This window comes from Xenopus tropicalis, chromosome 4 (genome assembly GCF_000004195.4).
Source record: "Xenopus tropicalis strain Nigerian chromosome 4, UCB_Xtro_10.0, whole genome shotgun sequence".
Classification (NCBI taxonomy): Eukaryota; Metazoa; Chordata; class Amphibia; order Anura; family Pipidae; genus Xenopus; species Xenopus tropicalis.
This window is the reverse complement of record NC_030680.2, coordinates 90,649,591-90,673,847: the sequence shown is the minus strand read 5'-3', so window position 1 is coordinate 90,673,847 and position 24,257 is coordinate 90,649,591. Positions and strand designations below refer to the sequence as shown.

General features: G+C 38.9%; 1 protein-coding gene across 2 annotated transcripts in view; it reads left to right on the top strand.

The window, feature by feature from the left end:
- Positions 1-5,005: 5,005 nt before the first annotated feature.
- The window catches only part of tesk2 (testis associated actin remodelling kinase 2), a 57,712-nt gene continuing 38,460 nt past the window's right edge, over positions 5,006-24,257 (top strand). Inside the window, exons 1-3 of one of the 2 annotated variants that reach the window (XM_012961315.3) lie at positions 5,006-5,237; positions 8,047-8,331; positions 16,420-16,541. In XM_012961315.3, coding sequence (XP_012816769.2) covers positions 8,122-8,331; positions 16,420-16,541 — 332 coding nt within the window. In that variant the 5' untranslated portion in view covers positions 5,006-5,237; positions 8,047-8,121. 2 annotated transcript variants of the gene reach the window in all.

Genomic DNA, 24,257 nt, shown 5'->3' with positions numbered 1-24,257 from the left:
TATCCCACTGATAGGTCCTGAATATATAGATAATCAATCAACAACTAAACAAGTGAAATAAACAACCATTTATTGGCTCAAAATTTAACAAAACAATTCAAATAAAGCAAACATACTATACCAAACGACAAACAGGTGCATCCCAGTGCCTCATGGTACCCATACTCCGCCCTCCTAATGCGTTTATCACCATTGGGTGCAACAACACAAAGCAACAAGATACAAAACAGTGTCTGATATACTGACAGTCAAGTACCTTTTAAAAAATTGGTGCCCTTGGTCCTACACTATAAGAGCCCTGGCACACAGGGCATATTCTCCAACAGTGTGTTTAAGCTGGCAGAGAAGTGCTTGAATATGGCAGTGCAGTTTGTTATAGTTGCATAGTATCTACTTGATGCAAACAGCATTTGGGTTTTTTCTGGATGAAATTTGCCTGTTACCACTAGCCACAAGCAGATTCCATTCAACTAAATTACAGGTTGCTTTGCCACATTTGGGCACTTCAATGCTGGCTGTAAAATGCTGGCAGAGCCTACTCCCTGCGTACCACAGTCTGCTACACAGAGGTTATTTGCCTTATACAGGAGGAGTTATAAATAGTTAAAATCAATTTGTAAATGGATATTATGAACAGTTCCATGAACACCTAATTTACATGTCCTTTGAAAAAGTCAGACATTGATTTTTGTGTAAAGAAAAGAGGAAGCAAGTGCATTTTGTGAATAAATTACTTCTAATTCATTACTTGTTCTTGCAGGAAAACATTTACTTGTTAAATAAATGTTAATTACCAGTAAATATGTACAAAAAATACCCAATCATGCAAAGTAAAACCCATAGGTTTGTTCAAAGATAGGTATGATTCAGCATTGGCAAAGTGACAACTTTCAGTTTGCAAAAAAATTCCGTTAACTTAGCCACTATATAGAGATGAGAAAAACACAACAATCTTGTTGCATAACAAAACCACCTACATTACTTAATGATGTGGGGCCTTTTAGAGAAACTAAACTGTATGAAATCATTATTTTAGGGCTGAAGACATGAAAAGACCAGCACCCTTGCACCAACGGATTCCAGCTCATTAGTTTTGTTGCACAACTACTGTATTTTTTACATTTACAAAGATTTTAATTAAGTTTAGAAGCTGAAAGCCTATCTAATGAGTGTGAGTAAAACAAGAGTAAGGGTTTAAAACAACAATATGATGCTGTTACGGGAGCATAGGGGCATTCAATCATTTCTCCCCCACCACTAAGACTTTTTACTAAAGTGCCCAACATCTCTTTATATTTAGAGAAGGAAAGTCACTTTAGCATTTAACTGCCAATAGATTTGCCACATTAGTGCCACCTAGAACAATATATTTATTCTGCAGAAACCATTACTATACCTGAGTAAACAGCTTTAGAAGCTTTCTCCGTTTGCTTAAGATAGCAGCTGCCATTTTAAAGGACATGTAAAGTCTACATTTGCCTACAATGTATATCAGTTGGGCACGCCTCCCCCATCCAAATGGCATTATTTGTACTGCATATATCCCCTCCACTTGCCAGCACCATCACATTTTCCTAAACCAAGTAGCAGCTTTCACTTGGTGGTCATTTTTCCTGTGATACATAATTGGATACATTTAAATATACAAACAGCCTACACACACAGACCCTTATTCAGCATACATTTCATCAAGAATACAGGCTTACACAGGCACAACTGTCTGATAAAAGTTCTGCTTTGTTTGAGCTGAGCTCAGGAGATTTGGTTGGGAGAAAAAAAACTGAAGCAGACAGCCAGAGCTGAGTTTCTATGGGAACCAGCAATGCCATCTCTTCACTGGCTGCTAGACTGGAGGGTGTGTTTAGTAATCTGAGCTTAGAACAACTGAGCATGCCCACAAGCCAACAGCCAAAGCAAATTCTTGAGGGAGGGGGCCGAGTGGGTTACAGGAGGAGAAGCAAATCTAAGTGATTAAGGAGATGTTGCAGCCTTACTATTAACCTCTGGACAGCCAGTGTGGCAGGTATTGAAAGATTTCAAAGAGGCTGTTCACTGATTAAATTTTTGTGTGTGGGGTTTACATGTCCTTTAAGTAGTTTCCTTCCTGCAATCTAGCCATTATTGCTCAGATCAACCATTCCTAATGGAGGGGGGAGGGAGTTCTTAGCATTCTAGTGGGAGGGGGAGCAGAAGAGGGGAGGGGGGGGGGCAGGAGAGGGGAGAGAGAAGAGAACTGCACAGACTCTGGCCACTGGAATTAAGGATGTTTCCGAGAAAGGAAGTCAGTACAATGGTCATCAGGTCTGTAAGTGCCTTCTGCTAAATATCTGGGAAAGACACAAAAGCAATTCTAAAAAATAAGGAACCTTGCTTCAGTCAGGACTCTACCAGGAGCAGCAAAAAAAGCATCTGAACATTATCTCAAACCATGGGCTCGAGGCTTGACAGGTCGTCAGCAAAAATTACTTTCAGTACCCTTCACTATGTTTGTGTGCTCTTGCGATGTACAGTTGTGTGGAAACTGCATGTCTGCTGTTGGCTTTGAATTTTCAGTGAAATGAGACTAGGAGAAATGGGATTTTGACAATTAATCTGCTAGTGCAATCATTTTATTGCGGTTATTGGTTTTATTTGATTGTTAGTGATTACGTATTGCTTTCTGCATTGTTTTTGCCTGGAAAAAATGCATGCATTATTTTCATTAAGGGGGCTCTACATTGCATGGTATTTAAATTCTAGCAACAATTTGCAGTTTGTAGTAGAAATACATATTTACAGGGCCGGATTTTTCAATAGGGCGCCCGAGGCCGCCCCTTTTTGCCGCCCACCGCCGCACCCAAGCCTCACGCATGCTCACTGCACCACCCCCCGCCACAGGCGTGCATGCACGCCACTTAATTCATTTGGAGCCGTGGGGAGAGGACGTGCTAAAGTTTCTGTGCGTCCTATACCCATTACTCGCCATGGGAGCAAATTATTCTGGGGCGGCTGGACGGCATGCCGCCCTTAAATTTCTGCCACCTTAGGCCCGGGCCTTTGTGGCCTTGCCACAAATCCAGCCCTGCATATTTACCCATTTTGAATTTATCAGAATGTGCACTTTCCAAAAATATTTGATTTTCTGGGGCCAACCTACTCTTAAGGTCTTTAATCACAAATAATTAATCATAATCAATCGGACGGAATGGCCTTGAAATCTAAATTATAATTATTTTTTGGTAAACTGCTTTAAAATATAGTAATACTGGTGTTCTTTTTTTATTTTTACAAGTGTAGAGTAGTGATGAGTGAATCTGTCCTATTTCACTTCACCATAAAATTCACGAAACGACAAGAAAAATTGTGAAAGGAGGAAAAAAATATGAGAAACGAGTTTGTCGCATTACTTTTTTGTTGCCTGCATCTTTTTTTGTCGCCCACGTCTTTTTTTACGCGACCACGCCTATTTTGATGTGACTGCGCCCAATTAGACATGGCCGCACCTATTTTGACATGACTGCGACAACACCCACTTTGACACGACCGCGACTTTTTTTGACGCGCAATAAATTTTTCCATTGCAAATTTTCGCATAAGTTTTGCAAAACAATTTGCCTATGGCGAAATGCGGAAATTCCCTGCGAATCTATGCCCTGTGAAAAAATTCCCTCATCACTAGTGTAGAGTATCCATAAAGCCCACGTTTGAGTAAATGTGTTTACTCTCACTCTAAATAACCAATAAAATGGTCTTTATGAGAATGTAAGGCAGAGATTTAACATTCGCCCAAAATATTTACCAAAGTGCCATTACTCTGGGCTACCCTAGTATAGATATCACCACAGTTTGGTATTTCTGGAGAAAGTACATCTTAGTAGCCACAAGGGCTCCTTTCCTCCGCCAAGCGATTAACCCTTAGGGGCTGATTTACCAACCCACGAATCCGAATTGGAAAAATTCTGATTGGAAAACGAACATTTTGCAACTTTTTGGTATTTTTTGCGATTTTTTCGTCGCCGTTACCACTTTTCGTAAATTGTCGCAACTTTTTCGTAACCATTATGACTTGTGCGAAAAGTCGCGACTTTTTCGTAGCCATTATGATTCGCTCGTATCTTGTCGCGACTTTTTCGTATTGAGTGCTCGTAAGCGGTGGGCGAAACTTTCAGACTTAGCATGATTTTGGAAGCCTCCCATAGGACTCAATGGCACTCTGCAGCTCCAACCTGGCCCAAGAAAAGTCTCCATACTGAAGCTTGAATGAATCCGAAACTTTCGTACTCGGCGCGAAAACTGCGAAAAAGTCGCGACTTTTCACGCAAGTCGTAGCGCTACGAAAAAGTCGCGACATTTTGCGAGCAAGTCGTAATGGCTACGAAAAAGTCTTGACAATTTCTGAAAAAATCGCAAAATACCGATCATTACGAAAAAAACGCATTCGGATGCTTTTCGGACGTTCGTGGATTAGTAAATGTGCCCCCCAGTATTCTGCTAAGAAAATGTTCCAGTCACATCCCTCGTCGTGCCCAAGGACGCTAACTATCGTAATCACTCGGACGGAATATTTTACTACACTTTCCTTTCCCTCTAATCCTCTCCACTGATCTCAGGCCGAGTAGCACTAACCAATATGAGCACTCTCTGTTTGTAAACCTATAGGCTCTTAACCACTGGCAGAAAGAAATGCCAATCACTAATGCGATCTTTTGTCATTGGCGGGTGTCATAGCTTAGCTTTCCCCTCTTCTTGGCAACCACAAGCCAATCGTTCCACAGCACTACTATTCCCAGAAAAGTATTTACCAACTTTGAGCTGCGACATGCTCTTTCTTATTTGTCAACTACAATGGTACACGCCTTCCTTTTCTGCATGATTATTGGTCTATCTCGCTGTCATTTTATCAAAAGGCAACAAATAGAGTACCCTCGTCTGTTTGAAGGCGGGCTATGCAGCCGATTTCTAATTTTTCATTGGTCAATCGCGTTGCCATTCCTTTATTAATGGCGAAATCTAATTGGTTCAAGCACATGTACTGGGCGTACTCTATGTCAGGGCCCTTCCCACCTCCTGAAGCTGTGCTTGATCTCTGCGGAGTCGCTTGTTAGTTCTCGGGACAGACGAGATGGCGGGTGTGTTTTTGTGCCAATGGAGCAGGCTGATACTTACGGTACTGCTTTAAGGTGCCTTCATTGCCCTTAGGATAAGCAGGAGAACTAGACTGCGCTGGAATCCCTAGCATTTAAAACACGAACTAGTCGGTGAGTTGCCTTCCTTACCGTCGACTCCCCCTCTCTGTCTTTCCCGGTAACGGAGAGCAGGGATGGCTATCATCCTATCTGTTGCTAAAGCATAACTCGCGAAGAGGGCGGGGGTGTTGGGATTTTTAGTTCAGTTGAAGCTGGAGGGAGGCAGATTACGTTCAGTCCCCTCTCCTCGCTGTACAGGTAAACTGCATCTATACACGTACTAATCTGAATCGTAAGTTCTTGAGTTTTGCCACGGTCACGTGACATGGGGGCTTGACTGAAATGTTGACATAAAGCTGGAAGCTCTGCTGTTTGAGCAAGCTCCGAAATAGTCTTACTGTAAGCTCTTCGTTCCGCAAACCCTCTTTTCCCCTATGCTGTTAGATTTATTTTTTATTTTGTATCTCTGTGATATCTGGTGTGGTTTTATATAATCATGTAATATATGCAAGGCTGTGTACACAAGTTACATTATACAGCCCAGTGCTATAAGTCATGACTGTGATATGTAATCATATAATGTCTGTGATGAGTCTTGGGCTGAGTCTTGGTTACCAGACACACGTGAGATTCACTGATGATACTCCTACTGTATTCGAATGAATATCCACTAAGGAAGCCCCTATAAGACACATTAATACGTTTTTTCACAGACATGTGCATTGTTATTTGTATTCTGATAAATTTCTACTGAAAGTGCACAAATAGTCAAACTTTTTTTTTTTTTGATTGACAGTAAAATGCGCTTTGGCCTTCCCAGTGGATTCCCAAATTACACAATATCCATCTCTTTGGTCCATGGACTATTGGCCTGAAACTGTAATGTTAACCAGTTTGTGGCCACCGTCACCACGAGTCAAATCTGTGTGTCCTTGAGTTAGACACCAGTAGCTTAAAGGGAAAAATATACCCTTTTTATGATGGGATTTTTATTTTATTTAGTACAGGTATCGGACCCCTTATCCGGAAACCCGTTATCCAGAAAGCTCCGAATTACGGAATGCCTGTCTCCCATAGACTCCATTTTAATCAAATAATTCTGAATTTTAAAACTGATTTCCTTTTTCTCTGTAGAAATAAAACAGAACCTTGTAATTGATCCCAACTAAGATATAATTAATCCTTATTGGATGCAAAACAATCCTATTGGGTTTAATTAATGATTTATTGATTTTTTTAGTAGACTTAAGGTATTGAGATCCAAATTACGGAAAGACCCCTTATCCGGAATACCCTTGGTCCCGAGCATTCTGGATAATGGGTCCTATACCTGTAGAACTTAAAGGAGTAGTTCAACTTTAAGTTCACCATTGGCATGTTGTAGAATGGCCAATTCTAAGCAACTTTACAGTTGGTCTTTATTATTTATATTGCACAGTTTTTGAATTATTTGCTTCCTTCTTATAACTCTTTGCAGCTTTCAAATAAGGGTCACTGACCTCAGCAGCCAAAACCTATTGCTGTGTGAGGCTACAGTTTTATTGTTATTGTTACATTTTATTACTTATTTTTCCTTTCAGTTCCTCTCCTATTTATATTCTTGTCACTCGTTCCACCTCTTCCTTAGCAAGTCCGTGGTTGCTAACGTAATTTGTACCCTTGCAATCACATAACAGCTAAAATTCCAAACTGAGGAGTTACTGAACAAATGGTAAAATAACCATAAATAATAAATGAAGACCAATTGCAAATTCTCAGAATATTACTCTCTGCATCATACTAAAAGTTAACTTAAAGGAGAAGGAAAGGCTAAGTCACTTGGTGCTAAAATGTTAGGCACCCCCCCAATTGACTTTAATCGCTTACCTCGTATGGACATGCGATTCAAGTAAAGGGGTTATTCACCATTAAAGGAGAAGTAAAGGCAAAGTAACTTGGGGGTGCCAAAATGTTAGGCACCCCCAAGTGACTTGAATCGCATACCTTTTACCACGGGCCAGTGCCCCTGTTAGGAGAAAACAGCACCAGCCTGGGGTACCTGGAGCGATGCGCTTCCTCCTTCCGGCTTTGTTTCGCTAAGACTAACACAATAGGCGCATGCACAGTAAAGTGAAAAGCCGACTTCTCTGTTAAAGTTCGGCTTTTCACTCTACTGCGCATGCGCGCATGAGCGATACAGAAAGGAGGAAGCGCTGCAGGTACCCCGGCTGGTGCTGTTCTCTGCGTACAGGGGCACTGGCCCGTGGTAAAAGGTATGCGATTCAAGTCACTTGGGGGTGCCTAACATTTTGGCACCCCCAAGTTACTTTGCCTTTCCTTCTCCTTTAATGGTGAATAACCCCTATACTTGAATCGCATGTCCATAGGTTATTTTGTACAGAGAGCCCTACATATCTGTGTATATATGTTTGTGACTACAAATTCCGATTATTGTTGTGATGTGTAATATCATCCAAATACAATTGATAACAGCCCCGTGCCTTTAGCTTAGTAATTATAGTACCAGTTTCTCACCAAATTCAGTCAACAGCCATTGTTTTCACTGGACTACTGTACAGCCGTGTTTTAAATGAAATAACCAAATCACTCAGCTCTGCACTTTTAAACCATGGAACAAGAGCCCTTGGATTGCCCACCATTGACTTGTATTGTACTCACTTGAAGGCATTTATGCAAGTCCTTGTCAGGTCCTGGTTGCTCACTAGAACATCATTGGGTTAAACAGCACCAGTATTGGAAATGTCGGGCTTTCTCCAATCAAGTGAATGAGGCAGGAGATATTCTATTAAAAAAAATTTCATTCATTCAACAATTGTTTTGATGATTCACTAAATGTTTGCTGTGTGTTTTCACTGATTGTATTTTTTTTTCTTTTTTTAAGCTTTTGACAAAATCAAAGAAAAGAATATGTAAGTTGTTGTTCTTCAAAACTCCAGGCCAAAATTCTCAGGGAGCAATGGACAGGAATAAGCGCAACTCTATAGCTGGATTTCCTCCTCGTCTGGAGCGCATTGAAGATGGTGGAAGAGATGGAGGCATAGCTCAGTTGGGAAGGGTTTATACATCATCCTACAGCGCTCTCATTAGTGCCTTCTCCCGATTAACACGACTCGATGACTTCACTTGTGAAAAAATTGGCTCTGGATTCTTCTCTGAGGTTTTCAAGGTAACCTGTCTTTTTCTTTCTATTTACCAAAAGATTCCTCTGTTTACCAACATATTTGTATTTACATATTGAAGGTTAAGGAACTCAATCACTTGGGGGTAGGGGCGTCAATTTAGCTACTAAAACTGCATGCTTTCTATCTTAAGGGGTTTTAATAACTGGAGGGTACCCTACAAGTTGGCACACTAGGCGATTTTTGAATTTTCTACTCATTTAAAGGAGAAGTAAAGCCTAACTAAAGAAGTAGGGCAGAAATGTTGTACATTATGTTTTGGGGTTCTGTACCAGCCCAAGGTGACCACAACCCTTTAGCAGGGAAGGTTTGTGCCCCAGTAGCTCCCCATCTCCTTTTCTGCTGATTCCTTGTACATGTTCTGTGCTGCTGTCAGTTACTGAGCTTTGGAACCGACTCACAATATACTGTATAAAAAGGGTATAAATGTAATGGTAAAAAGCTGATTAGTAATTCGTTCAGATTCACATTACATGACAGATCTAAAACCAGGGCATTTGCATCAGAACTGAATTATCAGCCCTGTAGCATCAGTTTATATGGCCGACAACACTCATTTTCTACTTGATAATTTGCAACAATCCCTAATCTCAGCTTCTCAACAGCTGCTCCGAGCACACTGTTCCAGGGGGAAGGGGGGGCAGAATCCAAGATGGGGAGCTCCTGTGACTACTGTAACAACCTATATCATTACTACTATAGAGATGCTGAAACTTTAAGCCAGTGTAGTCAGTATATAATATAAAATATGGCATTTCTAGCCATATTCATTTTAGGGTTTAGTTCTCCTTTAATGGAAATTGCCTTAATGGAAAATTAAGTGTGTAAAATAAAAAAAACCTTTGTGTTAACATGACTTTGTAACTGCATGTACCAAAATAAGCAGGCTGAGACTTTACATGATTATTTAGATACTGTGGACGCATTTATTAAAATCCATGAATGTCTGTTTTTTCATGTCCAGTGATTGCTATAGACCAGTGACATTTAGGGTGAGTTATTAAAGTTCAAGTATAATTAATTAAAGTGACTATCCAGTGCAAAAATCCTGCAGTGTTCTGCTTATACATACGTTTCGGTTTCAAATTGTGTTTGCTGAAAGAAGGAACACTATGACCCCTATACTAAAGTTCAGTGTTTATCATGCTGAGCTATGCAAGCAATTAGCATAGCAATCCATAAAATGTTATATTCACTAAGTTAGGATAGAATATTTATTTAACAGTAACCTGCTGTTGCTAGGTTGTAAATTCATAAATTGCTAGAAGTTCCTTCCATATTAGATAATGCAATGAACAGCCATTGTGTATAGGATTTTTTTACCGCCTCAATGTCAGGGAAACATTGAGGGGTACAACCCTATTGCTTTTTTATTTTTTTGCCAAAAAACATGTTTCAAGGGGTCTGCCACTTTAACAGTTTTGGAGCTCTCAAAATGTAGTGCATTCTTTGGCAAGAAATAAATTTAGTAGGGTCTACCCATTAAAAGAAATCTGAACAGTGATGATATTTTTTCTTGCAAGGGCTGTGAGTTTAAAGGGTATTCTCGTGAACAGCTGAACACTGGAAAACTGGATAGGAGTGTGCTGAGAACTAATTTTATATGTAGGAAAACTTTATTACAAACACATGCGCATATACATACATAAACATACACAAGTCAACACTTGGACCAAATCACTGGGGGTGCTGTTTATAGTATAAATAAGATATGGGTTGGCTCTCCTGTATAATACAAATAATGACTTTTATTTCACTGTGATTCTTGTGAAATAAAAGTTATTTGGATTATGTTTTGTGATCTGAATGGAGTACGATTAAATTTTATAATCTTTCACAAGGAGGTTATTATGTATAAAGGGTGCAGATGTAGCTTCCAGATTGATATAGGTTCATATAAAAAAAGATTAAATATACTGCAGTGATACCCAACCAGTGGCTCATGAGCAACATGTTGCTCACAAAACCCTTGGATGTTGCTCCCAGTGGCCTCAAAGCAGATGCTTATTTTAAAATTTTTGGTTAGGAGGCAAGTTTTGATTGCATAAAAACCCAGCGTAATTGCTAAACAACTGTAGGCTTCCAGTCAACGTAGTGGCAATCAAATAGGCAATTATTTGCACCCCCAGGAACATTTTTCATGCTTATGTTGCTCTCCAAAACTTTTGCCATTTGAATGTTGCTCACAGGTATAAAATGTTGGGCATCCCTGATAGTTTTCATCTGGTCTGACATTTGTAGACTTTATATTTGTAATATACAGTGGTAGGGAAGCACTAGGTGTCTTTCCTGCAAATTGTTTGTTTTTGCCCAGACATAAGTAAATATGTGATGTTTTTATTAAGACACAGCCTTGATAGACTAATAGTTTGATTATCTTTTATGGTGTAAATTTAGTGTAAAAAAAAAAATATTTGGAAACAGTGGTGAGCCACACTTTCCCCAGTCTCTCTTTTGTATTTTAGCTGTAAATATGTTTTCTTTTACAACTGAGATTTTTATTTCCCTGGATACACATTGTTTTTCACTTTTTTTTGTTTTGTTTTTGTTATTAACACAGCTAACACTTTAATACACACCCTTTTTGTAAAGTGTACATAAACATATAAAAATACACAAATAATATGCACAGGAGTCCTGTAAAAAAAAAAAAAAAAAAAAAAAAGTGGGACCCATGGACGTTCAGTCGTGTTACTGAATCCCTTTCTTCACGAATACAGGCTTTCATAACACATTTGCACATGAGAGATGAACCTACTTATTAGCTCTTGTTATTTTTAATCCAATGTTTTCAATGCATACCTGTATGTTTCAAGGTAGTCCCTAACTCCGAATGTCAACCCCCATTGCTACAAATAGCTTACTTCTGTAAAAGTAAAGAATTTTTTTTACAAAAGACGGTTTACAGTACATCAGAGTACTGTTTTGTTTGTAACTGGCCCTTTAAGCTCAGTGCCATAGGTCATTACTGAGAGAAGATTAGATGAAGGGGAAAAAAAACAGGATGATGGAGGAAGAAATGTCTAAAAGCAGGTAATAAGCAGTCATAACCATCAGGGTTAGGTCACTGCTGTTTCTGTGCTCAACCATTTGTCCCTGTAGTATTTGTGTCCCACTCAATTTGTTCTGCGAAACCATTTTCTCAATACATTATACTTGTGTTTTTTTTTCTTCTACAAATGAACATTTGTTTGTACCTGTGTTGCCTCTGGTACTGATGATCCCTGTCTATTAATAAGCCCCTTAGATTAGGGGATCTAATCTAAAATAGAAAATGAATGTAATTCTCAGAGTACCTAATATATATAAATTTTTCTGATAACTTTTTATTTATTGTAATCGGTATCTGAGATATTATCAGTTTTGTTGGGGTTATGTAATGAAAGGTGGAAGTCAGCAGATTGCTTTTAAACAGGTTGCTAGTAAATGCTAACATCTTAATGGTTGCTGTGGGTTACTACTCTTGGGTTTAATTTAATATGGAGATATGGCTCCCAATTAAAGGGTTTTGGCTCAGCAGCTCTCTTAATAAAAGCGTCAGTGACTCTAACTAGGGCTGAATTTAAAAGTGCATCCCTAGGTTGCTAGCACCTCCAATGCCCTTCCCCCCCACACGTTCGCTGCATTCCACACTCACACATCCCGTGTACTTACATCCCATCTGCGCTCCTCTCAAACCACCTCTCTGATTGGCTGCACTGTGACTGACTGGGAGATTCACACAGCTATCAAAATCTCCCCTTCCAGTCCCCAGTGAAGGTAAGGCTAATGGCCAGCATGCCTCCTTCAGGTCTTTGCTGCTTTAGGCCCAGGCCTATGTGGCCTGCTCACAAATCAGGGCCTAACCCTAACCCTAACATCCAGGAGGAGGATAGATGAGAAGCTGTATAATTTGTGAAGAGGCTTCTTTACTCATCCTTTTTCCAAAGATGTTTGCAATGTTTTAGGGCTCTGGCACACGGGGAGATTAGTCGCCCGCTACAAATCTTCCGTGTCTCGGGCGACTAATCTCCCCGGATTGCCATCCCACCGGCGAAAATGTAAATCGCTGGTGGGATGACATTTGCTCTCGAGGCGTATGCCATCCCACCGGCGATTTACATTTTCACCGGTGGGATGGCAATCCGGGGAGATTAGGGTCATCAACACCTCCGCCCGCGACAAAACTCCCTGTTCGCGGGCGACTAATCTCCCCGTGTGCCAGAGCCCTTACTATCACTACTGTCACTATGGTAATAGTAATGCCATAATACATCTTTTTTAGCTTGTAATCATTCAAAACTTCACTGGAGGAGGTGTTGATGACCCTGTTCTTAACACTTATACAGACTAGGTCAGCATAGTAAGTCAGGGCATTGAAATTTTGCTTCAAGCTATCCTCTGCATGTTCCAACTCCCACTCATTTGCAGCCAATATAGTGCTATACAAATGAGTTAAAAAGAGACAGGGCATGCAAAGTAGTGCTTCGAATCAAGTTATGGTTCTGATGAGTTCACAATTTTCATATTGAAAGGTCTTTATAGATGGTGAACTTCCCCTTTTATAGGGGCTTAAATTGTACTGGATAAATGAAGCTGGACAGGAGTGATGTGTTTCATTAGTTGGGTTGGGGTAATCTAAATTTAGAAAGGTTTATATAGGCAAGTGGGGCAAAACCTTGGTGGCTGAAGTAATATACTAAAAGCAGGTATAAAAATAATCCAATACTGGGATGTGAAACACATGCAGCAACTGAATAGAATGGAAGACCTTGAGTAGGTCTAGTTTATGGAGCGGTTTGGTTATTTTCCTTTATTTATATACCTCAGCACTTTAAAAGAGTGTTCAGTCTTCTGTATTGCTGTCACAGGGTCTAGAGTTTGATTTCCCCTTACAGTCACATACTTATATATATAAAGATTTTTAGTAGTCTGTGAATGCACCTCTAATTTACCGAAAGCAGCCTTCCCTGGAAATAAATGTAAATTGAGCTTATAGGACGATAGTAGACTAGAAATGTGTCACTACAATTTTCCCGGCTACTGTACTAACGCCTCATAAGTGCTGACACAAGCACCATTTAGGCAATTTACATTTACTTACATGGGGTACTTTGGTGCTACTTATTTGGGCTACTAAAAATGCTGTAAGCTAGTACCCTATTACAATAATAGCATTGGAACAGGATTTCTTTTTTTCCTTGCTACATCTTCTCTATGTGTCCAGCACATATTGTGCTTGTTCAGTCTTCTCCTGGTAACCATTTGTAAGCAATGAATGCATTGCATTTCTCAATAATAGACCTATGTGGTGCAGAGAATTCATTTGTGGCAAGATGGGCACCCTTTTTAATGTGATAAACATTGGTGCTGCCCTTTTTTGCATTATAGCAGGTTGATGGTAGGGCTTCTTAAAAGTATATGGGAAAACATGTGTTTTTCAAAACACATCAGTTAATAGAGCTTCTCCAGAATAATCCTGCATGCAGGGTGCCACAGCCTGTTCTCTGGCTTGCGACTCCCTCAGTTACATGGGAGTAGGAGAAAGGGAGTGGGGGGACACACACCTCCTTTCGCATTTTTAATTGGTCATGGGAGAGATTTCCTGCCAGGTGATGAAGCATCCTGTCTAAAAGGGCCCTAATATATTTTTATTCCTATAGCAACCTCCATTTGCTTCATTGCATTAGCTGACTAATATATGTGTGCTTGTTAATGCTGCTAATGTGTGTTGGAATTTTTCTTAAACTGCTGTTTAAAACAGGTTGCCATTTGGCCGTATAATACAGTGTTGGTAAAGTTAGAGAGATGTGGTTTTGTAAATTATATGTCTTGACTTTGATCTTATTTTAAAGGTTTGCCAAAACTAAGAAAATTTAAATATAGTGCAGTCTCAAGCTTCACATTTAGCATTTTTGCTTAATTGAAATTGGTTCGCTAGCATGGAATGCAGCCTACAATTACCATCAAAGTTTCTTGCCTCTTCTCTATAGTTTGCTATGTAGCACATAGGCAGAATTAACATTAGTAACCTAAAATTACAACGGAACTCAAACCTTACGTCCTTCAAGGTAATGAGGGAGAAGAGGAAGGAACAGTAAAACGGAAAGGCTGTTGTAACTTCCGTCTGTAAATTATTTCAAACATGTATTTACTGTGCTTTACACAGGACGGGTAAATTGATGGATATACTTTAAATGTGTCTTTGCCCCAAATAAACCTTTGATACACGTGATGTTTACAAATCTTACATTAGGCAACACTGGAGCTCCATGTTTAGTTGGTGTGTGACTGTTGCCCTGACTGGCAATTATTGATGCCTGTGAAACTGTTTATCTATTTGCACTCTTGAGGAGTCTCCATACCTTAAATGCTTTTCATGTGAATCCACTTCCCTGGCTGTACACCTGTTGACCAGAAAACCAGTTACACAGATAGGGTCCTGCCACAGGACCCTATGGATAAACAAAGGCTGATAATCGGGCCAAATGCTCCAAAAAGCTTATTAATATGACTGCACCCAGAGTCATTGGGTTGGCCCGGTTGCAGACAGAAGAACCAGATTTTGTTGTGAATCTGCTTAAGTAAAGAAAATTTGCTCTTTGTGCCTGCACCTGGCTCCAGTTATAGGCACATCAATAAGCATTTTGGAGTGTAGGGACAAATTGTTGGCCTGCTTTTATCTGCAGGGATAAAAATGGAAATCTTTGGAATGATCCTGGGTTGCCTTTCCAGAATTTCTTTTTTTTTTTTTTGCATACGGAAACTGCCTCATCACCTAGAATGCCTTTCTTGTGGATATTCAGGAAGTATAATACATGGTAATATGAGGTTGCAATATCCACTATTCGCAATAGCCATTGCTCATACTTAAATAGTGGGACTCAGACTGGGAGCGGTAACTGAAAAATATTACTGTTTGCAGATACCTTACTTTACCTAGCCAACCCCAAATCAGAACTCGTTACAGTCCTAGACATTATAAACACACATCCCACATACTCTGCCCTAAAAAAAAATAGGAATAAATCTGCAGTTTTCTCTGTAGTTCCACAACTACAGATGTACATGTTATGTAATATTCCAATGGGAAAAAAAAATCAAATTATTGGTCCATATCTGATGCTTTTCATTTGAATTTTCTTCCCTACCTAATGTTATATAGAAATTGATTCTTAAATAAGACATTTTAGTGTTTGATGGCAGTGGATTATAATAAGAATTTTAGGGTTGCCACCCAGAGCCCATGGCTCCAGGCGATGCAAGTCTGCAAGACTCTCAAAAGTGCTGGAACATTTACATGTAGGCACCAGTTATTGTGCCTGAAAGAGATCACTTTGCTTTAAGCTAATAGTTTTGGTTTCTGCATACAGCTAATTAGTACAAGTAGTACTCATTGTTCATAATAATTCCTTTTGATAGTCCTTGGACTTTATAGACTTGTCAGTGCTTGGGATGGGGTATGTATGTCTTGCAAACATCCCTGGGCCCCATACTCTCTAAATCTTCCATTGGTCACATGGTAATTACGGAGGCCAAACAGAAGATTGTTTGTTTGTGAATTGGCCAAATACCTTTTATACCAAACTACTCTGCAGTACATGTTTTCCTGTCTGCGCTCAAGGCAAGAAGTCATATGAGAAATCTTATGAATTCTATTTTTGTTCCAGTTATAGGTTTTGTTGACATTTTGGCTGTTTGGAGAAACACTGATATGTCAAAGATTTATTGATGGCATAAATTTATTTAGATAGATATGGATTTTTTAGTAGTATTGGCTGTTTAATTGTTCACTAATTTTGCTTATTAAGTGTGTTAAAGAAATGAGTAAAATGTAATGTCCGACACATGCATTATTTTTGTTGTTTGTTTAGAGGAAAAAAAAACTAGTATGTACCTCAAAGAGCTGAAGTAACTTATAATATTATTATACTACTGCCTATTAAATATTGCAGTTTTAGAACAGGATAAGTAAATGTGTGCATCTTGCTGACTTTTATTTTTGTAAGTGCCTTATTTAACCTGTCCTTCAACATGTTCTTAGGATATACATTTCCTTCTTTTCACTATGTTTTTTTTTTTTTCCCCCTCTGAAGGTGCGCCACAGGACATCTGATCAAGTTATGGCTTTGAAGATGAACAAACTCAGCAGTAATCGAGCCAATATGCTGAAGGAGGTGCAGCTTATGAATCGTTTGTCCCATCCCAATATCTTAAGGTACTTTCTACATTATTTATTGGTAAAATATGCAAAGTCTGATTAGTCCATATAGTGTTTCATTCCCAACAGCCCTAAAGTGAAACAGCCTGTATTCTGGTTTATTCTTTGTATTTTCAATGGCAGTGATAACTTGTAGAATTGATTTTACACCCACCCAGTTACAGCTCTGTGCATGAGGGATGGGCAGATGGGTAGCATCTGTTATGTTGTCTATGTTTATTTTTAAATACAATTGATTATGTAATACTTTATTAGTATTGTGATGTCCTTCTGTATGTTTATGAAGACAGGAAAATATTTATTTTGAGAAGATTCTTTAAATTATTGTGTATTGTTTTTATGTAGCTCTGAACTATGGAGAACATTACTATTCTCTCTAAGGCTTTGTCTGGTTTGCTTTTATCTCTGTGATTTATAATACACCCGTCTCCTCATTTTAGTCCTAAACTTAATGCATGTGAAGAGAATTAATTTAGGGCTCCAAGTCCTTAATTCTTATTTAAGTCAATACCCTGCACTGAAGGGCAGCATTTGTTGCATCCTCAAAATGCTGTAACCCTGAAAGGTTAGTAGGAAACACTAGGGTGATCTGTCTTTTATATGGTCTAGGTGGGCCATAGAGTCCAATGCAGCACCTAGGTGCCATGAGGACAAGACATAACCTATATATAACTATAAGCTTTCTGTTATATAATAATTTATCTTTTTTTTTTTTTTTTTTCATATTGGCATCTCTGACTGGCTTGTGTCTATTGGATTTTATAAAAAAAAAAAAAAAAAACTTAGTACTAAGTAAAATTTAGCTTTAGACTAGTGTATAAATAATAGTTATGCTAGGCCCCCCTCATTTGTTTTGCTGGCTGAGTCTGACATGTATAATGACCAGTTTGACACATTTAGTTTATGAGCAGTCACTTGGGCATGGAGCCATGGGTCGGGAGTGTGTGCAAGCTGATCTTTTGCTTTCCTAGAGCTGATGTGCTCAATGCATGATAAAGCATTTTAAGGCTGAAAACCACCAGTTCTGGTGCTTTCAGACATATCATTTGACTCAGTGGGAGGCGTTAGAGGGTAACTTGGGGGAATTTTATTCAAGCTGATTTGCTATAATCTTTATTAATTTACTTAGCAAGGGAAAGTCCTGTACAGTATTCTTCTCTAAATCCATAAATGTATGTTTTTCATAGTTAGTAGTCATTTTTCTCTGTATTATCAGAGAATAACCAGTTCTGTTAATAGTAAATATAACTTTTAGTCTTGTGTTTACATTTTACTGTTTAAAAATGAATGTGCTAAGATGTGGAATCAGTCCAGGTGATTCCAGTGGATTGCAACACAGTCAGTTCAACTATTGTCAAAGCTTTATGGTTATTTTGATACTTAATATCCTGAACCCCTGACAGGTTGGCCAGGCACATAGCACAAAAAGGTTGAGATGCCAGACTATTCCTGTTACTTAAATTTTTTTAAGAATGAGCTTTTAATGACAAAAAGTGAAGAAAAGTGTAATATTTGTTATTCTTTTGGTCAAGCCTTTTTATTCTGCGGTTAAGTTTTCCTTTAACTGAGCAGATGTAAAGGCTTGACCAAAAGACTAACAAATATTACACTTTTCTTCACTTTTTACTTGCTGCTTTAACTGTAACTGGAAGCAAACGACAGAACTCTGTCCATTAATTGGCTGATGTGGCCTAGCATGTATGTGTGCCTTGGCTTGTTTGTGTGCACTGTGAATCCTATGATCACAGGAGACGGCACTTAATTCTTAAAGGACATGAAAAACCTACATTTGCCTACAATGTATATCAGTTGGGCACATCTCCCCCACCCAGATGGCATCATTTGTACTGCATTTATCCCCTCCGTTTGCTAGCACCATCACATTTTCCTAAAGCAAATAGCAGCTTTCACCCGGTGGCCATTTTTCCTCTGGTACATAATCAGATACATTTAGCTAGAGCTGAGTTTCTATGAAACCAGCAATGCCATCTCTTCACTGGCTGCTAGACTGGAGGGTATGTTTAGTAATCTGAGCTTAGAACAACTGAGCATGCCCACAAGCCAACAGCCAAAGCAAATTCCAGAGGGAGGGGGCCGAGTGGGTTACAGGAGGAGAAGCAAATCTAAGTGATAAAGGGGACACTGCAGCCTTACTATTAACCTCTGGACAACCAATGTAGCAGATATTGAAAGATTTCAAAGAGGCTGTTCACTGATTTAAATTTTTGTGTGTGGCATTTACATGTCCTTTAAAATGACAATTTTTTTTTTTAGGAGTACCCAATAGCACATACAACTAAAAAAAAAGTATATTTTTGTGAAAATAATTTATTTAGATGAAGCAGGGTTTTACATATGAGCTTGTTTACGCAAAATATTTTTATAGAGTACGACATTGTGTGGGGGGGGGTATAGTTTTCCTTAAATTATATTTTATTTGGTGCCTGTAGGAGGTCGTCTCTGACCCAATCCTTCCATTGCTTCCTTGTATCTGGTCATTTGGCCCTTTAGCTGGACGACTGCATCAGTGCTGTGTGAATAATACACACCCATAACATACATCAACCATTGATTTATAAATCAATTTTTAAAGCAATTTTTTTCTCAAGTGAAATTGTTTACTTACTGATACTTAGTTAAGGAGTTATTATTGTTTGGGGCAAGGTGCTATTTTATCAATTTAAAGGTGATTTCTAAGTATATCAACCAGTATGACGACTCTCATTAAGTTAGTACAAATATAAAAGTAAATATGGCAACCTGTGCTGGTTTGATTTGGAAGCATTAAAAAGAAGTTAATTTTATGCACAAATGTTAAGAATACCATGCAGTTTCCCCTTTTTTTAGCCCCCCACCAAAGTTGTTTCTTTTGCTTATTTGCAGGAATGTTTTCTTGACAAATGTGTCCGCAATAGTGCTTTCTTGCAACACTACAGATAGTTATGTGCAGTAAAAATTAAAGTTTCAATACTTTCAGAATGGTTGTAGGCAAAATATGAATTTAATAAGATGTATTGGCTCAGAAATTGTTTGTACTTAGGAGTTATACTGATGCTATATGACAATAAGGACATCATATTTTGGCTTTAGATATAAAGAGGCAAATGTGAAGCTGTTATTGCCAAAACCTGGCTCCCTCTTATGCAAATAAACCTATATAGACCTATATATATTTATATATAATATGTATATTGGCTCTGGATAAGTTTCTGTCACAATGAGCCTTTGTATAGAGGATAACTTCTACATTTACAGCAAGACTTTTAACTATTCATTAGCAAGAAAGACTTTTTTATAGGATAACAGGTAACAATATAGTAAGAATACAACAAGTATTCTTTTTCTTATATTTTACATGCATCTCTTTATTTCTTCCTAACATTAAACAGCCCCTCCATGAGAAATAGTATGTAGTCTGACAATAATATCAGTGAGCTTCAGTACTTAAATTCTGTCTGTGCCTGTTACATATTTTTGTGGTCAGGAAAAACCCACACCCGACCCTATTCGACAAAATGTTGCCATTGTAGGATATGCACCCAACTCATACCCGCGTAATTCTGCTCGGTACACTACGTTTGCATATGCATATGCCAATTCTGACCAAATCTGTTTAAGAACTGCAGTTACAATGAAAACATCCATGTTAGTCATGTAGCTGCACCAGTTTTAGTGCATAGAGTTAATATATTAGTGCCATTTGTAAATGCTTGGTGACAAACTACAGTTGTTGTTTTTTTTTTGTTTTGTTTTTTTTACTTATATGATGTGACGCATAGTACTGGCAGCAGATTTAACTCCTGATGGCTGTGTCCCCTGTCAGTCTGACACTGCTTCCTGCGCCTGTGATCGAGTGCTGCAAATCTAACATAACAGTATGTTAGATTTGTGATATGTTGAGCTTGCCTATGAAGAAATTAAGCAATTCTCTTTATGCAGCTGGTTAGGGTGCACAAGTAACCAATGAATTGGTCCAGTAGGTAAAAGGGCCGATTTAACAGGTATAAAAAGTATCTTTTACAGTGGCCTTTTTACTTTTTTTAATGGAAAGTGGATTTTCTGACACACTGAAAGCGTTGTTGGTGTTTTAATAAGATTTGAACAATGAAGGTCAACAACTCCTTTAAGCATCTGTCAGGGAGACTAGAGTAGAATTCAATAGGATATGCTTCCCTAAATATGGTTGGTAAGAAAAAAGAATGTATGCACTGTTCCTGCAATGCAAATAGAGATTTAACTTTAATTATGGGATTTTTGTTAAGGAAATATATGTGTCACCTTGTTTAATTATGAATATGAGCCCTTTTTAGAGCCATATCTTTTCACAACTCTTTCCTGTATTAGCTATGTTATGGGTTATGAATGGTTTGGATTTCTGCCATTTTGGCATGCAAATGCTGGCCTTTTTGGCAGCAAGCAACCACTTATTTATACAAAGCTAGATGTGCTTGTGTTTTGATGAGCATTTCTTCTGCTTGCTTTGCAGTTCTACTGCAGGACATTTATGAGGTATTTTTAGCAAGTAAAATGTTTGTGGTGTGAGCTCATGCTCAAGAGATTGGGTCTGCTCTGGCTTCAGACTTTTTAAATAAATCTTTTCATTAAACTTTCACACAGTTTCACTTTTCCAGACACACAGTGCACCAAATTTCTTTGATATGTAGAGGGTTTTCTGGAAATGGTTTGGTAATTAAAAATACATAATTTCATTCATAAGTCCCACAAGAAATTGGCAGGAATTATTAGTAACAGCTGAACCCGTAAGTAGTTCTACAGTGTGAGGGTATTTGTGCCAGGTTACCTAGTAGCAGCCTTTGGCTTGCTTAAGATCACTTTCCAGACTTGCAGAAGATTTGAAACCCGTGAACATGATGGCTGAAGGGAAGACATCAAGAAAGGAGATGCTAAAAGATAGAGTTGGGGCTGCATACTGTAGGCAGTTATGTCTCTGAGCATGAATCCATAGTGCCAGTAATGAGCTAGCTACTAGTGCTAGATCGAAGGAGCTGCTATCGGATGATGTTTATTGTGAAGTGGGACACTTCTATGTATTGCAGTCCACTCTGTGGCTCATAAGCATGATATCAGGCATTGGTTATAGACCTAAAATGGACATCAGCACACTGGTGACAAGGAAGTCTAATATTATGAAAGCTGTGTGTATTCATAAAACTGTGTATTTCTCGTTACCCATAGTTTGATGCAGTCCATTAAAACTAATTCATTGCTTAATGTATATCCTTATGCCACGCAATGGGTGTAATTTAGGCCATTATTTTAAACCACCTGTAATCTTGTGTCTATAGGAAAAATTCATACTATTAAATACTCCAGAATTTTACAGAGCTATTTGATTGCCTAAAATTAGCACATAGCTTGCTAAATATGCTAGTATGGTTTTTCAGGTGATGTATATAGTGTGTATGATAACTGTGTGCTAACTGGAAGTGTGCATTTTTAAAGATCTGTGGTGGTATGACCCTGGTCCCAATGCAGAGAGCAAGAGAAGAGATCATTTGTTGTTCCAAGCACTATAAACCAAGTAGAGAATATGCGAGGCATTTCTCCAAGAGAAATCTTTGAGGAGGAGTGGTAAAAGGGTTTGGTGGTGTTCCCTCCTGGTATCAAGGATCAGGCAGCAGTGGGAGGCAGATTGGCAATGTGTTTTATTTGGCCTCTCCTAGTTTCCCAGGGTTTTCACCAAGCTGCTGGTGTCCCTTGTGGAAATTTGTTCCATTATCTAGATGGCATCCTAATCACTGCAAAGGCCGAAGCAGTTGGTCACATGGCAGTTCTGTTCACACTGGATTGTCAAGGGTGGATTATAAACAAAGAAATGAGCAACCTCTGTCCATCCAACTTTCTTTCTGTTCCAGACAGATGTAAATCTTGTAAACCTCCCATTACAGAAACAAGAAAAGTTGATGCATGCTGTGATAGACTTAAGAAGTCAATGCCTGGTGTCTGTTCAGCAGTGTTAAATTAGACCAGGTGGTATTTAAAGGACATGTAAAGCCTACATTTGCCTACAATGTATATCAGTTGGGCATGTCTCCAACACCGAAATAGCATTATTTGTACTGCATTTTTCCTAAAGATACATTTAAATCTGCAAACAGCATACACACACACAGACCCTTATTCAGCATGCATTTCATCAAGAATACAGGCTCACACAGGCAGAACTGTCTCTGATAAAAGTTCCGCTTTGTTTGAGCACTGTAGGTAAAGCTGAGCTCAGGAGAATAAAATTGAAGCAGACAGCTAGAGCTGAGTTTCTATGGGAACCAGCAATGCCATCTCTTCACTGGCTGCTAGACTGGAGGGCATGTTTAGTAATCTGAGCATGCCCACAAGCCAGAAATCAAAGCAAATTCCCGAGGGGGGGGGAGTGGGTTACAGGAGGAGAAGGAAATCTAAGTGATTAAGGAGATGTTGCAGCCTTACTATTAACCCCTGGGCAACCAGAGTGGCAGGTATTGAAAGATTTTAAAGACGCTGTTGAATGATTACATTTTTGTGTGTGGGGTTTACGTGTGCTTTAAAGGAGAAGGAAAGGCAAAGTCACTTGGGGGTGCCAAAATGTTAGGCACCCCCAAGTGACTTAAATTGCCTACCTTGCACCCCAGGCTGGTGCCCCTGTTCGGAGAGAACAGCACCCGGGGGAAGCTGCAGCGCTTCCTCCTTCCTGTATCGCTCGCGCACGCATGCGCAGTAGAGTGAAAAGCCGAACTTTAATAGACAAGCTGGCTTTTCACTCTACTGCATATGCGCCGACCACTGGCATTTGCCGGAAAAGGAAGCGGAAGGAGGAATCGCTAACTATAGGTACCTCAGGATGGTGCTGTTTTCTCCTAACAGGGGCACCAGCCCTGGGTACAAGGTAGGCGATTAAATTCACTTGGGGGTGCCTAACATTTTGGCACCCCCAAGTGACTTTGCTTTTCGTTCTCATTTAAGACCTCTGCAGTCTTTTCTGCATCAGGATATGCAAAGAAAACTCTGGATCCTTCAGGAGTTTAGTGTAGAACTAAGCAGGTGGTACTCTCAGAGAACCTGGGGAAAGGGTTTCTCTAACCGTAGATGCATCTTAGCATATAGGAGAAGAATTGCTCAAGAACAGTGGTAAGCAAAAAGGGATTTCTCAAAAATCTTTGAGCTCAGAGCAACCAATCATATGTTAGTTTTCATTGTTCTGCCTGCAGCTAGATGGGAAAAAAAAAAGCCCATCACTGATAGTTTACTATGGGTTAGATGGTATTGATTGGAAGGCCGGGAAGAACAAGTTTTTTTTTGTTTTAAAATAGAAACCACAATGCAAAGAAGCCACCCAAAAACAGGATTTTTTTTTTTTTTACTATCACATAGGTAATGCTTATTAATGATACACTCTGCACTTTCTATGAAAAGTGTTTTCCTCTTACTAAAAAATAACTTTATAACTATCCAGTTATAAATTCATTTTTGGAAGTGGAACCATGTTCCATCTTGTTAACTTTAACATCATAATAGATTTCTACATTTAATGAAATTAAATTCTGTCAAATTTAAGTGGACGAGAGAAGGATCCTAAATCGGGTATTTATTTCCATATTTAACTTTTTTTTTTATGTACTGCTTATTAGTCTTAGATTTCTTTACTTCAAAAGAATGGTTTTGTGAATGGATCTGTGGTCTAAATGCTCTGCTACTAAATGTGACAGAATTCTTGCT